Source organism: Microtus oregoni, unplaced genomic scaffold (genome assembly GCF_018167655.1).
Source record: "Microtus oregoni isolate MIOR12 unplaced genomic scaffold, Mior012 000018F_ref0000195, whole genome shotgun sequence".
In the NCBI taxonomy this organism is placed as follows: domain Eukaryota; kingdom Metazoa; phylum Chordata; class Mammalia; order Rodentia; family Cricetidae; genus Microtus; species Microtus oregoni.
In genome coordinates this window covers 41067574-41085819 of record NW_024543077.1, presented here as the reverse complement: position 1 = coordinate 41085819, position 18246 = coordinate 41067574, and the positions used below count along the sequence as shown (strand labels likewise).

Sequence of the window (18246 nt, the reverse complement as noted above, 5' to 3'; positions counted from 1 at the left end):
ACGAACTATTCTAGTTAACAAGGATTGTTTGCTAACAAGGGAAAACTTTTTTCCCGTGTTAGTTTCTAAATGTAAAGAACCCTTTTGTCCTACCAGTCATGAATTTAGCATTAGAAGAACCGCAAATTAAATTAACACATACACACACATATATTTCTTAACAGTATCTGAAAAGAATACTGATTAAATAAATATATATATTTACTGACTATAAATACATTGACTATATATACATATTTATTCATTATTTATTTCTGTTATTATTAATATATATGTACTGACTAAATATATGTGTAATGAATATTTGTTTTTGTTATTATTAAAAAATACTAGAGTTGCAAAAGGAAAGAAGTTGGTAACTATAGTTTTGTAGTACTGAAGAAATCAGTGGGATCTGATACATCCATAAGTGTATCTGCATTTTATATAAGCAAGACATTTACCATGACTGAAAGTCTGTACTATCTTAGAATAGATTAAAATGTATTTTTGACACAGCAAATTTAATGATACTTTGACATCTTCAATATGTCTTTCATTCAAAAGCATACTGCTGAGAATATACACATTTGATCTCATCTGACAAAAATAAAGAAACAAGCCAACAAATAATAAATAAATAAATAAATACAATTGCCAATGTTCTGTCATTAACTATTTGAAACAAGGACATATGTAGAATTCTAAGTAACAATATTACACCAAAACTAGCTACAAATCTTCAACTTCCAAATGAATTGTCTAGCTGGACTACCATTGGTGGGCTAGTATTCTCAAGTCTTGACAGCAATTGCATTTAGATGTCACATCCAGAGGTTCACCTAGTCATTGATTGAGCTCCCCATCAATGATTGCCCTTTTTGATTCCTTATTCATGAGGAAAGTTTGGATCAAAACTCCAAAGACCCCATTTAAACAAACATGAACTTATATTCACAAAATAAATGGAAGTAATATTAAATGACTGAGACTCAATCGTTAGTTTACAAAAAGGTTAAGATTGTGATTGGAGAAACTATGATTAAAAACCATGCATTATCATCCAGTCACATGCTGACATCCTTCCCAATGATGGAAGACTATGTATTAATTTGCCGATTATAAATAATGCAATTTGCTTTAATGTTGTTAAATCTTAGACATTAATAGCATACTGGTATAATTGTAATTCACTTTGTTTTTCCTTACATTATGTCACCACCTAATTGGTATTAAGCATCTTTGACATGTCTTTTTATATTTAGTATTTTAGTATACATTAGCAAACCTAATATATATGTTTAAGCAAATTTTATATTTTTCAGTCTTTATAAGGCTCTAATAAGTGTTTCAGATCATAATATTAAGTTTGTCCGCTTAAATTTGTATCTAAAATTTCAAAGAAATGAATTCTTAATTTTCTTTCAGTTACTCGTTATTACCATTGGTATTTTCTATTATTTTTTAACAATTTGTTATTATCTTCTGAAATTAATATTAATGAGTTAATATTTCATATTTATTCCTAAAATGTCTTGTAAATGATTTTTATTCATGAAAATGTCTTTTTTATTCAATATTTTCTGTCTCATAATTCTGAACAAATAATATTTTATTACAATACCTTATTATCATCTTTAATGTTATTAAAATGTTTCTTTGAACTTTCAAATAAATTTCAAGGGTAAAATCTTGTGCTCAGACACATATTCACCTTAAGACAAAATTGGAAGGCAACTACTTCATAGAAGTGAGTTTTCTCTTAGCACTATTAACTTTACCAGAATTCTGCTTTCTTTTCTCTGGAACCAAGGTGGGTTAAAATAATTTGATCTTATAATAATGACCATACTAACTTATCTCTCCTGAACATTCAGCTCTACCTTATGGGGCCTGCACATAACCTTCACACTAGTTCTTTGTGGATATAAACTAGGACAATTGCTTTTCTCTTGTAGTAACATCAATCACAGAGAAGCCTTGAATTCATTCTGACCTGCTAGAGTAAATCACCCAAAGCATCAAACTAGTTTTGGTCAGCTAGACGCTGTCAACAATATGTTCAATATATTGAATGGGTTCCCAGATGCTTGGGAATTTTAAGTTTCAACATTTTAATTTAAATTTCAGACTTACTTATGGTGAATTTTCTAATCTCTTAGCTCTCAGTCAACACAAACTTTTTAGATCCCAGGGGTTCAGTTGGTTTCTGTGATGTTCATTCTACATTTTGATCAACTCTTACACATAGTTAGAATTCTAGAAGTTATGATACCTTCATATTATGCATGACAAACCTTTACATGAATACCTAACATGAAATGAGTTGATGATACTGATGATAATAGTATTTAATCCTTTAGTATTACATATTTAAAAGGAAAAGAGATGTCACAAGAACAGGAAGATATTTTTAAAAAATATTTGAAATTTACCATAAATAGATAAATCTGTTTTTCTTTTAGTTTTCAAAACTAACAATATCTCAAGTATTGAAGCAAGTAACTGTTTCAATTGTTCTTTGCATCATGTTAAAGCAGACTTTTGTCTTTTTCCTCTTTGTAATAAGGTTTTAAAGTGTATGGAAAATAACTTGGGTATATTCAGCATTTAGTATTCACTGAGTTGCCCTTCTTTTACTATCCTTTGTCTCTGTGATTCTTATCTCTGTTCCTCCTACTTAACATTTTCTAATCCTTACGCTCCTATCCTGGGACATAGGAACCCACCACAGTTAAGATCTCCTCAGAAGTCACCCCATAATGGTGGCCCCTAACATTGGTCAAATCTTTTATGGCTAAATAATTTTTGCCTGACTACCCTGTATGAAAGGTGCTATTAATATGTAAGCCATATTTACCTTTCATTGTAAAGTCCAAAAGATCAATATTTATAACTTTTATTCAGATTTTAAGTTCTGAGTGTCACTCAGCTTTGAATTTAGAATGTATAAAATAAGCTCTCAGATGATCATCCTGGATGGACTAACTCCTGCAGGGAAAAACAATTTTTTTCACTAGCATTGATAATCAAAAGATCTAAGGAGTATATGTATTTCTATAACTAAAATTATATCTTTTGTAGAAAGGGTATCAACTGCAGATAACTTTGAGCTGTTCCAAAATCATTGATCTCTTCACTGATTGTCCTTATCAATTTGATGTTATTTGCTTCATTTTGTCTGCCACATGAATTAGTTCATGAGGGTTTATGCATACATTTCTTATTATGTTCTTATATATCATATTAATTCTTATTTTGTATATATACCTGCATTATAGTTTTCTGGAGTCATTTATATATTTCTATATTAATAAGTATTTGGTCAAGTATTTAGTAAATGAACACGTGGAACAACATTATTTTCATCTACTCTTACAGAAATTGCTCATATCAGTTATTTTCAGAATTTATTGAGTAAGTTCTATATTAATCATAATTAATTTAAGGAGAAAGGTGAAATTTTCAGCCAACAGAAGGCAGACCACCAGACATATATAAAGACTTAAGTGAGATTGGTGTTCCACATGTTAGTTCTAAAGCATATGTACAAGTTTGCATAGAAAAGAAACCTGAGAATTTCTGATGCTGGGAATGTAAAGTTGTAATTTTTTGTCCATTGTACAATTTTTCATATTAAATGTTAATGGACTAAAACCAACGATAAAAATGTGGAAGTGAATTAACTGAAATTATAATGAATAGAAACTAGTAAGCAAGATTTCACAGTACAAAGGTATAATTTTACAGGTCCAAATATACAACACAAAAGTTTTCATTTTTCTGTACTACATGACATAATTCATGTAAACATTCATTCAACTATTTAATTCAATAGACAACTAATCATAGAGAAAATTATGAAAAACTTTATTCATTCCATTGAAGATATAAGATATTATGTTTTCTAAGTTTATTCAGTCAAATATTTTCCTCAAAAACTGCTTCCTTCAAGAGACATACACAGAAAATGCTATTTAGTTTTTAATTTACAACACTTTTTTTTTCTCTCAACAACTGTGAGATGTTCTTCTGTATATGTGTTGCTTTTATTGGTTAATGAATAAAACTGCTTTGGACTGTGGCAGAGCAGAATATAGCCAGGCTGGGAGAGACAGAGAGTAGATGGATTCAGGGAGATGCCATGTAGCTGCAAAGGACACCTCTGGGACCTTACCAATAGGCCACAGAATCTTGGTGATCCACAGATGAATAGAAATGGCTTAGTTTAAGATGTAAGAGCTAGTTAGGAATACACTCATAGGCTATTGGCCAGGCAGTTTTGCAATTAATATAGTTTCTGTGTCTGGGCAGTTGGGAAAGGAATGAGCAGTCCCCATTTACAAAATGGCACCCACCATTTGGAGCATGGATCCACATTAGATCAACAAAAAAGCTTAAAAAAAAGAGGACCTTTAGACCAACAAAAGTGAGAGCAAGAAACAGTCTCTTGATAGCTGCATTTTTTCACATAGGCTCTGTTTGCTGGTGCCAAGCAAAGGTGCCTCTCTTTTCAGAGTTGGCTTCCTGGTTCGTGCTGGTTTGTGTTAGAGGCAGGATTAAATCTGGAACAAGGTAGTAAAGATGACAAAATAAATATTAAATATAATAGAGCAAAAATTAAGCCACATAAAGATGGAATATGCACAGAGAGTCTGAATTATGCATATTATTGTGCTTTTTAATTTTTTTTTAACTTCAGAGAGACATTTGTTTCTAGGGGCTGCTAAACTGTACCATCATAAAGGTATTTTGTCTTCAAAATTTGTGTCTAAGGATAAGTTACTTTGGAAAAAGGTTCTACACTTGCTTCCAAAAAAGATGAGAACCTATCGATTCCTTTGTGGCTAATGTGATTTGATGTAATGACACCCACTGAAAGGTCTATGAACCTTAAAATTACTTTGCCCAACAAACAACAGGAAGCAGTTTATAGAAAACTACAAACAAATTCCCAAATGACTGTTTATAAATATTTGTTTCCATTTAAATGGGATTTATTATAAGTAATTAATGGTCATAGTTTCTAAAAATATATATAAGGGAATATAATATATAGAGATGAATACATTATATTGGTATTGACTTTGGTTTATTGATACAAACTTAAGGTCAATTTTGTTATATGCATATTTCTACTCTTGTTTGATGGAGGAAGGTCATTGGCTAATAAAGGAACTGCCTTGGCCCATTTTATTGGTTGAAAGATAGGTGGGAGGAGTAGGCAGAACAGGACGCTGGGAGGAAGAGGAAGTGAGCTCAGTCTCGACAGCTCTCCTCTCGGGAGCAGACACCTGAGAGAGACGCCATGCCCCGCTCCCGGGATGAAGCTCCGACCCAGGATGGACATAGGCTAGAATCTTCCTGGTAAGCGCACCTTGGGGTGCCATACACAGATGATTAGAAATGGGCTAAATTAATATATGAGAATTAGCCTAGAAGAGAATGGGCCAAGCAGTGTTTAAAAGAATACAGTTTGTGTGTTGTTATTCCGGGTATAAGCTAGCCGAGCAGGCGGCCGGGGTGCTGGGAACGCAGCCCCGCCACCCCCAATTACTACAGAATGGCGCCCCACGTGATGGGCTAAACCCACTTAAAAAACCTGAGAAGGCTTAAAAATAAGGGAGAGAGAGTTTAACACAGATTTTTGCTGTTTGTTGGTGGTGTGCTGTAGAGAGATTTCCTGATTCGGCAACAGTAGCAGAAAAACGCTGTGTCATTTTAAAGCGCGACTTCCTGGGGCTGTGCCGCCATTGCAATCTCTGTCTGGCTCCTGTGGGAGACAGAGCTTTTGAATAGAGCATTTGGAGTAAAGTGCTACGATTTGTTTGATGGCAACTAGACTCGCTGTGTTCTTGGGTCTGCTCTGCTTGTGAGAGGCAAGCATGCGCTTTCATCTAAGAGAGGCTTCCTGACTCAGCTTTATTTGCAAAGCCTGCAGCTCATTAAGAGGTCCTGCCACGAAACACTTAAATGGTGTTGACGAAAAGCTGAACACATGCTTTTTGGTTTTCAGCCATAGCAGGAAAAAAGCTGCGCCGTTTAAAAATGCCGGCTTTCTGGTCTGTCCTGCCAGGGCAAACTCTGACTCTTTTATGCAGGCGGTTCCTGCGGTTTGCAAGCACAGGCTGCTGAAGCTTGCTTGCTGGCTACAGCCAGTACCTCAGCCATGAGGCTGGAAAGCTAAGGAATGGGCTGGATCCAGCCGGCAAAGCCACGCCTTTAATCCTACTGATATTGCTTGGTAAATTAAAGACTCGTGTGGTCAGAAAAAGAGAGATATACAGTAAAGAGAGATTCAAAGACAAAGAAAATTTCTAAATGGTTTGAAGTGTGTTAAAAATATATGCAGACTAAAATTTAAAGTTCTTAAAGTAACAAAAAAAAAGGAAGAGAGTTGTTGTGTGTGGTACACACCTTTAATCCCAACACTTGGTAGGCAGAGGGAGATAGACCTCTGTGACTTCAAGGTGTGGTAGCACACGCCTTTAATCCCAATGCCTGGGAGGCAGAGACAGGCGGATCTCTGAGAGTTCAAAGACAGCCTGGTCTACAAAGTTACTTCAGGTCAAAGATACAGAGAACCTATCTCAAAAAGCAAAAAGTTAAAAGTAAAAATAAACAAAATAGAGGTTAAAATAAAATGAACAAAGATGGAAAATACACAGAGAATTTTGATACTGTATGCTATTATGCTCTCTTTGAATTGTTTGAATGCTGAGGAAGGAGCAACAGATGCTAAAAGATATTTATTTATAAATGCTGCTGAACTAATCCAACATAGATATTTTGATGCCTTGACATTGAAATTTGGAGCTAAGGACATGATGCTTTGGAAAGGAGTTTCTTATTTTGTTTTCACAGAGGATGAGACGCTGTTCATTTCTTCTATTCCGATTTGGTATGATGGACCACATCCTCCTGAATGGTTCCTGTGCACGCCTTCAAAAAATTGCTTTGCTCAACTGCCAACTGAGATGAAACTAGCACACAGGTTATACCATGAAAGACCTAATTAACGACGCCCCCATTCAGCAGGAAGCAGTTTGGAGAGAAAAAACTGCGCCCATATTCCCAAAAAATGTTTATAAATGTTCTTTTCCATTTAAAGGGGGATATGATATAGGTATGAATAATTTGCATTAGCATAGATTTTGCTTTATTGATAGAGATTTACGGTCAATTTTGTTATATGTATATGTATTTCTGATATTGATTAAGGTATTTTGATTGTGTAGTTCACTAAAATGTAATGTATAATTAGGAAATATAAGTTGTTAATAGATAATCATAAATAATAGTCAAGTTTGTAGTCATGTTAGTTAATATTTTCTAGATGTGCGTAGATATATTTTAGATAGACATTCTTCATGTCTTTCAAAGATTACAGAATAGGAGATTTAATGTTTTAATAACTGAGGACTTTTCATGACAATGAGACACTCTGCTCCTGGCAGCACCAATGTACTTCAAGAGGAAGATGGGCATCGAAGAGGCACCTTATGGAGTTTGATAGCCATTTGGGCAAGAAACTCTCTTGCCTGGACTATTGCATAAACTGGACACAGAGAACCCGCAGAGAGAGGACTACTGAACTTGCCTAAGGTGAGATGATCTTTCGGGGTTCCTGATTCATGAAAGAGTCTGGGAGACATTCTGCAGGACACAATAGATAGTGACTGAACTGACTTTGAATTTTCCTGCTTTATGGAAATGTCTGCTGGATACCATGGGCCTGAAGGCTGAAGATGGATGCCCCAACGGTACAGAGGAACTTTGGGTGACTGTCCGGGCAGCGAGATGTCTCTGTCATTTCTAGAGTTTTAAAAGTGGCTTTTTTCTTGTTTGCTTAGGTAGTATTGTATCTTTCTGGAGTCTTTGATGGAGTCAAGAATAGTTAGTTATAGTTTTCCTTAGTTATGATAAAGATTATTGTAACTTTTACTTGATAACTGTTTTGTTATATGTAATTTTGCTTTGTTAAAGTTAAAGCCTTTTTTTTTTTGTTTAAACCGAAAAAGGGGAAATGATGGAGGTAGGTCATTGGCTAATAAAGGAACTACCTTGGCCCATTTTATTGGTTGAAAGATAGGTGGGAGGAGTAGGCAGAACAGGACGCTGGGAGGAAGAGGAAGTGAGCTCAGTCTCGACAGCTCTCCTCTCAGGAGCAGACGCCTGAGAGAGACGCCATGCCCCGCTCCCGGGATGAAGCTCCGACCCAGGATGGACATAGGCTAGAATCTTCCTGGTAAGCGCACCTTGGGGTGCCATACACAGATGATTAGAAATGGGCTAAATTAATATGTGAGAATTAGCCTAGAAGAGAATGGGCCAAGCAGTGTTTAAAAGAATACAGTTTGTGTGTTGTTATTTCTGGCATAAGCTAGCCGAGCAGGTGGCCGGGGTGCTGGGAACGCAGCCCCGCCGCCCCCAATTACTACACTTGTTTAAGGTGTTATCTTTATAGAACTAATTTAAAAATGTCAGGTATAATTAAAAATTATGGACTAGTAGAAAGTAATTTATAATAGTCAAACTTTATCATGGTTGCAGCACACCGCACCCGTCTGTGCTCTATGTGCCATCATACAGTTCATGAACCAGGAAAAGGGGCTGGTGATTAAAACACAGAAACACACAGACAGAGACACAGGTCAACCTTGAAACAGGAATGCCTCAAAAATGTCCTCTTTATTGTGTCCAGGGGTAGCTTATTTAGGGATAGCCATGCCCCAGCTAAATGCACCAGAAACCATTGTCCTGCCATCAGGAACTCCCGAGAGTCTCGTGCTTAGAGCAGCTGTAGGCACTCAGATCAGAGGAAAAGAAGTTGTTTAAAAGAAATTCAGAATCTGGGGGTTCACAGCTCCCAACATTTCACCGCCTTCATATATATAATTAGAAAAATGTAGAGCAGCTAAGCACATGCAAATCCCACAAGAAATCCAACTGCTCTTATAAACTGAAAAATACTCTAGCAAACATGCTCATTCTACAGTCAACATGAATGATATTAAATGCTGGTACAAGATAGTCACAGCAGCCATCTGACTGACAAAAATTTCAACTGCCATGAAGGAGGCTGCAGCAGTGACAATAGCGTACCTGTGGTGATCCCAAAGTCTCTAGGATGGCTTGACAGTTCCTCCTGCCTCTGCCTCCTTCAGCAAATCCTATCAGCGTGCTCCACCACAACAGGCCCGGGCAGCAGGTAGGCTAGGAGACCTTATGCAGCTACTTCTCGAGGGAACCACTTAATGGGCTCCACATTTAGGGAATTTGGACTTCACCAACCTGTCTGGCTTCTTCGTGCTAAGTGGGCGCACTGCATTCTGGGGGATATTTTAAATCGTTACATCCATATTTTTGCATCAACATTTCAGGGGATCTCAAATCCTTATATTACACCAACATTTCACATCAAATGCTTTGCAGTTCTCAGAGTCAAATGTCTTTTTCAGTCCAGAACACAAAAGACAACACAACCAACAAACACCTTTTATCTTTTTGAGCAGTATAATTCTGTCTTTTGGAGGCTTTCAATTCACCCTCCTGCCTCCTCTTTATCTGAGGAGTGTCCCTCAGAGCATCTCTGGGGATGAAAACACATGCTCTTTTCTCTTTTAAACTTTTTTTTTCTTTTCCTTTCATTCTTTCTGTACTCCTTTTACTCTGTGCTCTATGCGCCACCATACAGTTCGTGAACCAGGCAAGGAGCTATAGATTGAAACACACAAAGACACAGAGACAGAGACAAGGGTCATCCTTGAAACAGGAATGCCCCAAGAATACCCCCTTTATTGTGTTCACGGGCAGCTTATATAGCCATAGCCATGCCCCAGCCAAGAGTACCATAAACCATTCCTCTGCCATCAGAAACTCCCGAGTGTCTCATGCTCAGAGCAGCTGTAGGGACTCACATCAGGGGAAAAAAAAGTTGTTTACAAGAAATTCAGGATCTGGGGGTTCACAGCTCCCAACAATGTTAGTTACAGTTTCCAGATATACAAAAATGTATTTCAGTTAGATAGTCTTCAATACTTCAAAGATTACAGAATATGGCATTTAAAATGTCTTACGAATGTAGACTTCTCTCAACAGTGAGACATGTCTACTTCTGGCAGCACCTACCTACTTCAAGAGATGATGGGCACTGAAAAGGCTCCTTATGGAGTTGGTTAGCCATTGGTGCAAGAAACTGCTCTTGCCTCTACTATTTAATGGTATGTTTTATGATTTGGACATGCAAGACCCACAAACAATGACTGCCGCACTTGTCTAAAGAAGGTGAGAAAGTCCTTCAGGGTTCCTGCTCCATGAAAGAGTCTGCCAGACATTCCCCAGGACAAAGAAGAAAGTGACTGACAAACTGCCAATATACATGAAACAATTTTTCAACTTTTCTTCTTCATGAAAATGTATACTGGATACTGTGGGCCACTAGGCTGAAGATGGATATCCCCATGTGTCAGAAGAACTTTCGGGTGAATTCCTGGCAGGGAGATGTCTCTGTCAATTCTAGAGTTTAGGAACTTTCTTACACTGCACTTCTTATTTACTTAGGTAATATTATATCCTTCTGGGGTTTTTGATCGAGTTGAATAATAGTTATAGTTTTCCTTATTTAGGATAAAAGATAAATTATATATGAAACTTTAGACTCATAAAGAAATATTGAAATGGTAATTCTTGCTTGATAACTACCTTGTATATATAATTTTACTATGTTAAAACCTCCATTTAATTTAGGCAGAAAATGGGAGATGATGTGGGATGTTCCTCTCTATATGTGCAACTTTTCTTGGTTAATGAATAAAGCTCCTTTGGTCTATGGCAGTGAAACACATATCCAGGCTTGAATTCATACATATAGAGAGTAGGCAGAGTCAGGGAGATGCCATGTAGCTGTGGAAAGAAAAAGATACTGCTGGAATTTTACCTGTAGTCCAAAGCCTCCTGGTGATACACAGATTAATAGATATAAGATCTAGCTAGAAATGTGAATAGACCAATGGCTAAGCAGTGTTGCAATTAATATAGTTCCTGTGTGATTATTCCTGTCTGGGTGGCTGGAAAACAAACAAACAGTCTCTATTTACAAAGTGTATGAATAGAATTGAAGATAGGTAATAAAAATTTCATTTCTTCAAAGCCCATTAGGTAAATCTTGCCTTTCTCCTGATTTCATTGGAATTACTTTGAGTTTCTCTCCATTTAAGTTGATGTTGGCTATGGGTTTTCTGTCAACTGCTTTTATTATGCTAAGGTACATCCCTTACATTTTTATGTCTCCAGGACTTTTATCTTGATGGGTACTGTAGAAATGCTCTTTTCTACATCTAATGAGATGATCATGTATTGTGTTTTTCAAGCTGCTTATATGGTGGATTACATATACTGAGTATGTGTCTTAAGTTATCATTCCATTTCTGGGATGAAGCTTTCACAGTAATGTTGGATAATCTATTTGATAGGCTGTTAGATTCAGTTAGTAAATACTACTGGTTTTTCAAGACAGCGGTTCTCTGTGGTTTTGGAGCCTGTCCTGGAACTAGCTCTTGTAGACCAGGCTGGTCTCGAACTCACAGAGATCCGCCTGCCTCTGCCTCCCAAGTGATGGGATTAAAGGCGTGCGCCACCACCACCTGGCCAGAGAAATGATTTTTAATGTATATCCATATATTTCTCTGGTTTTCCTAAATTTTGTTCCCAAAATTTGTTTCCCAAATTTCTGTTTCCCTTTTTATCTCTATTTTAATTAATTTGCATATTTACGATAATTTAGTTAATTTGTCTCAAAACTTATTAATCTTATTAATTTTTTTTAAAGAACCAACTTGTTTTCATTGAAAAATATGTATGAATATGTACACACACACACACATATATATATATATATAGTATGTAAGTGTTTTTCTATATTATCATTTTCAGTACTATGTTGAAAAAGTATAGCAAACTACTTCTTCAAGTGGTTATTATTTTTTTGCTTCTATATCATTTAATTGTGCCATTGTTATTATCAGATCTCCCCTTTTGACTTTATTAATTTATTTTAGGCACTTAATAATATGTTTTCTTAGAACTGTGTTTATCATATCCCATAGGTTTTGAAAAAGGTTGTATTTATCTGTATATTTAATAATACTTTTAAAATATTTTTTCTTACAATCAATTTGGATCATTTAACCCTGTTTCTAACCCCTCTAAGATTCAATCCACCTATTTGTCTCTTAAAGATAAAGATAAATGCTCTTTGGTGTTATTCCTTCTATATACAAAGCTTCTCTAAGATTGTCACAAAAATTCTGGCTTTCCTTTTTGCAGTATATTTTAGCTGAAGACAGAAATAATTTATTTTTATAAATATCGTTGATAATATGTGTTTTCTGGTATACTGATTAATAAAAATGAGAAAATCAGCTGGAAATCACCTTGAATAGTTATTAATTATTACTTTCCGGAAATCAAACCAACTCATATGTCTGTACTAGGCCCAACAACAATAACAACATCCCATTTGTTATTTATCATTTCATCATACACGATAGTGATATCTATAACATCTATATTTATATATGTAGTGAATCTATAAGATCATAGATATTCCAAACACATTTTTAATCTTAAAAGTATACTATATTTAAATATAAGTAAATCATATGACTGTTTATATATAAACTGTCTAGCTTTATCTTGTTTTACTAACATAGTTATCTTCATTTCATGTCTTATTATTTTCTCATTTTTATCATTTTTGTTATCATTTGCTATAATATCATGTGTATTTTATATTTTTTTTAAAAAAAATTAGAGACAGAATTTCTCTGTGTATCCCTTGCCATTCTGAAACTTGCTCTGTAGGCCAGGCACTAGCCTTGATCTCATAAATCCACCTGCCTCTGTCTCCTTAGTATTGGTTATAAAGGTATGAACCACCTCTGCCTAGCTAATAACTTCTTAACAAACAAGAATAAGATTTATACATAAATGAACCTCCTTGATGATAACAATGACAGAAATACCTACATACCTTTACTAGGTGAGGGATGAGGACAAGCTATTGATTAAAGTGTGACTACACATCATTTGCCAGCACTGGTTGAAGTTTCTATTGTTCTTACATGAATGTAAAACTGTCAGTAGTTTTTTTTTTCATTTTCATTTATCAATCTAATGGTGATGTACATGTCTTATTTTGTTTTATTTCTATTGGGGATAAATCTGCTAAGCCTCTCATGGTTCAGAAGGACCACTATAGCAGGCAAAAATCTGACTAATAGGGTAGGTATGAGGATAAAATAAAAATAAATTGACTTAGGTAAATTTTTTTCTGTCATGTCATGTTTATTCTTTCCGTGGCTACTCAAATGCCCACTAGGTATTTCTTACAGTTCTACCCATCCCACACGGTTTCCAGGTTATCCACAGACAGTTAAGAAGAACGTATTTCACAGAATCACAAGGACTGGTGGATCTCACATGAAGACACCTTGCATCACAGAACGTGCATGACTGTGAAACTTGGCAGATACTTGTAGGATTAATTAAGATGTGATACAAAATTCTAAGAAGTTATTGTTTACTAATCACATTTTGAAGTGTAATTAGAAGTTTATAATTAATAATTGCAGAAAAACACAATGATTGCTTTTGCATTTTCTGAACACTTGCTTCCTTCCCTGGCTGCTGGGAACACAGTGTTGGTAACCACAGCAACCTGCGGGTTTGCAACTAAGGCAAGGTGCTTGACTTCCATCAGCATCTAGCTGGCTGAGTTCAAATGAGTCTAAAGACAAAAACAGTTAATTTCCTGGGCTATGATCTTGTGGTAATTGAAACCAACGTGAAGAGTAAATACTGAATACTAGTAACTTGCTAGGCTAGAGCAAAAGACCAGTAGAGTATACCTTCCTGAGTTTGCTGACAGAGGGGCCAACCAGATGTTCTCTCTCTCTCTCTCTCTCTCTCTCTCTCTCTCTCTCTCTCTCTCTCTCCTCACTCTCTCTCTCTCCTCAGTGGATGCTGCTTAGTACTCTTTTCTTTGTGGAAGTCCTTTCATAGGGTATGTGTGTTGGACTAGTTTTATGTAGATTTGTATATGAGGGCAAAGGTTTAGTCAAGTGAATGCTTTCACACAATTGCTTCTTGGTATGGAAAAAGTTATGATTTATACACTCCTGGGACATTATGGAAGAGAGAAACATCATGATATTACAAGAATTTTACAGAATTAACAGTGACTTGTCAAAGAAACAGGTGTTCCCTGAATTCTGCGTTCGGGTTCTCCACCAGATCATATTCTTGTGGATTTGTCTATTGGCCTGTTAGGTGTAATTTTGCTGTAGAGTCTTGTGGGCTCTCCACATATTTCCATATTGCTTATTATTACTGGGAAAATTATTTTTTGTTTTTTTGAAGTATAAAATTATTTATTGACTGATTTACATTTAAAAAATTATTGTCTAACATACATTATTTCCCACCATGAGACAATAACTGTACATTTAAGCATTTTTTCATTATTTAAAAAAAATTGACCTTCTCCTAAAATATACACTCCTGGTCTAGCCTTGAATGTCCTATAAACTTTTGTCCTCTTATTCTTATTCTTGAATGTGTGCCTTCTAGTGTGTTTGTGTGTGTGTGTGTGTGTGTGTGTGTGTGTAGATGTCTATGGCAGATTAAATTTTTTTGTGTGTTTTCATGTGTTTGTGTGTGCGAATGCCAGGGATCAACATTGAATATAGCCTTCAGTCATGCTTAATCTCATTGCTTGTTTCCCCTTTTATTGAAAGCGTACTATGTTCTAACATTCTTTATCCTGATTATAATTCAATACTCTCTAATCTTTCAATACTATCCCTATATCATAGCCCATAAAGATCCAGTCCACTTATTTCTCTCATTACAAAGAAAACACGTTTATAAATGATAAGAATAAAATATAATCTAATAATATAAAACAAAAACTAGTACATTAGAGTTGGTCAAGACAAACAAGCAGAGAAAAAGAGCCCATAAGAAGGCACAGAAACAGAGATCTACTCACTCAAACACTTGGAAATCCTATGACAATATTAAATTGGAAGCTGTAATATATACTAAATGAACCTGGTGCAAACCCATGCAGGTCCTATGCATGCTGCCTTAGTCTCTGTGAGTTCATATGATCTTTCTTCATGTTCATTGAGGGACCTCGTTTTTGTGGTGTCTTCCATGTCCTCTGGCTCTTACACTCTTTCTGACCTTTCTTCTATTTGGTTTTACCTTGACTTTATTTGAATTAATCACAATTTTCTTGTAAAAATTTATTTGATTCTTATGCAGTTTTTATTTGAAAAAAATGGCTTATGTGACATATTTAACTTTTAAGTTTAAACATTCACTTTGAATGATAACTTGGAAGAACAATTTTGAATTAACAGTTGAAATTACTATGATTATCCATTCTTATATATATAAACATACTATCGTGAATGAGGAAGAATATTAGTGCACATTATGGTAGGAAATCAAAGCAAAAGTTTATGATTAAATGTAAGAGAAATTAGGCAAAAGATATGAATCTGTAACTAATACTTTAAATTACATGCAAGAATCTTAAGGCACTTAGGATATCTTCCTCAGTATTTACACTATTCATAAAGATTATGAAAACCAAGATATATAAAAAGAAAGAAACATATTTCTCCCTTGAATATAATATAAAGAATAACGTTTTGCTTTATTTGTAAACATAAACAAACAGAATTCTAACATGTGATGAGGTAGGGCAAGTTTTCTGACTTGTCTGGTCACTGCATAAGGTAACAGAATTACTCTCTGTCTCTCTCTCTGTTTCTGTCTGTCTGTCTGTGTTTGTATTTCTGTCTCTCCTTTTATCTCTCCATATATATTTATATCTATATGTATTTATAAACACATATGCATATATATACATGCAGACACATATGTGGGTACATTTGCATACATGTGTATGTACATTTATTTTGCGACATAACTGAGATCTAGTATGTAAACAATGCTATTCACTTGGTTATTTTCATCAAAAATATTTGGTAACTTACAATTCTAAACAGATAGCTAAAGCAACACCTGAATTTTAAACAGACAGTTGAATGTTCTAAGAGAAATTTAAAATGTGGGACAGTAAGATCATTAGGAGACATACAGTTTTGAAATTATATTGACTATGGAAAAATGAAAAACAAACAGATTAGAGGCAGATTAAAAGTACCATCAATTTTCTAAACAAATTTTTCTAGAAAAACATATTGAAAATATGATCAAAATTAGTTGTCATGGGAGCCAAATCAATGCAAAAACTCACAAAACACAAATGTTAAAGTTTAGAAAACAGACACAGAGAGCATTGTGTTAAGAAAAACCATAGATTAGGGACACCTAAGCACAAATGGAGGAACACAACAATTGTAGAAAATTGAAGGACGTGATCAGCTATGACAAATGCAAACTGAAGAACAGCGAACAGCAAACCTAAGCAGGACTAAAAAGGATACACAAAGCTCATTTTAGCAAATGACCCCAAAACCTGGTGGTAACTTACCGGTCTTACATGCTACAAAAGTTGCCTGGAAATACAATAGATAGCAATAAGAGCATTAATAGATCTCAAAAATTACATTTTCACAATGAGTTCATTCATTCATACTGGTTTTGCTCATTACAATAAGCTCTTTGTAACAAGTGTCTTTTTAAACATTGTAATTTGTTATCCACAAAACAGACTTTCAACATGATGTATGCATCTGTGTTTTCCTATATTAAACTTTTCCACCAAGTCAATAACTTATTCCGCAATTTTCTCAGTGCCATCATGATGTCCTTGTTCCTCAGAGTGTATATAACAGGATTCAAAGCTGGGATTAAAATAGTGTAGAAAAGAGACAGCAGTTTCCCCATTCCTTCTGACTGATTTGATTTAGGTTGTAAATAAGTGATGCTAGCTGTTCCGTAGAACAAGATTACAACTATCAGGTGAGAAGAGCAGGTGGAAAAAGCCTTGGCCCTCCCTTTGGATGAAGACAATTTCATAATGTTGCAGATAATCTTGACATAAGAGACAAGGATCAGAAGAAATGGAACCATGACAAACATCACTGCAACAACATAGTCAGCTACTGTATTCACAAAGATGTCACCACAAGCAAGCTTGAGTAGTGGGAGGATGCCACAGAAGAAGTGATCAATTTTGTTAGAAGCACAGAAGTGCAGAGAGAATATCTGGTAGGTCTGTCCAATTTCTACTGGAATTCCACTGATCCAGGAGGTGGCTACCAGCTGCAAGCACACCTTATCCTTCATGAGTAAAGAATATTGTAGAGGTTTGCAAATGGCCACATAGCGGTCATAGGCCATTGCTGCCAGCAAGAGGCACTCTGTACCTCCCAACATAAGGACAAAATACATTTGTGTTGCACAGGCAAGCAGAGAAATGTTTCCTTTTAGGGTGTTAAGATCCATAAGCATTCTTGGGGTAGTGGCTGTTACGTAACAGACTTCCAAAAAGGAAAAGTGGCTAAGGAAGAAATACATAGGGGTCTGGAGAGCAGGGTCAGTTTTTGCTAACAGTATTATAATGCTGTTGCATATCAGAATTACCAGATACATGAACAAAAATATCATAAACAATGTCCACTGCAGACTAGGAACATCAGAAAACCCTAGAAGAATGAATTCTATCAGTGTAGAGACATTCGATTTTTCTGTTTTAAATTGATCTTCACCTGTAGGCATGTTAAATATGAAGTAGTCAATTCAATCCTATCATGAACTGCACTGAATTGTCAAAATAACCGAGTCATATGAACATATTTTATATTATATTTTAAATTCCAGTTCACCTTACTCTGACTATGATAGTTGATACTTCAAAAACAAATATGTTGCTGAAAACAATTGAATACATATATCTCTATTACATCTTTGTTCCCTACAGATTTTTTTTCCTTGAAAATTTTTGTGGCTTTTCATTTAAAATGAGTTAAGTCTTCCTTTTAAAATTTTAATTAGAATCAAATTTCTAAAGTTAATACTTTCTGAAGAAAAGGCGTTTGTTATGACTCTACTCTTTACTTTTATCCTCTGAAATATTCCAGGTATGAAAACCTTAGCCTCAACTTTCTGCTCAGCAAACTTTTCAGCTCAGCAGCTCTGATCCGGTTTGCAAAAAATACTAATTCTGGCAGACTTGTTATAGCACTTTCCTGCTGAAAGGAGTATATAGGTTCAACTGACTTGTGA

At 35.2% G+C, this 18246-nt stretch overlaps 1 protein-coding gene across 1 annotated transcript; it reads right to left on the bottom strand.

Annotated features, from left to right (window-relative positions):
* Positions 1–16761: 16761 nt before the first annotated feature.
* Positions 16762–17739, bottom strand: LOC121458849 (olfactory receptor 10AG1-like). Its single transcript, XM_041668175.1, has one exon. It carries the CDS (start codon positions 17737–17739, stop codon positions 16762–16764), a length of 978 nt encoding a protein of 325 aa, XP_041524109.1.
* Between the last annotated feature and the right edge of the window lie 507 nt (positions 17740–18246).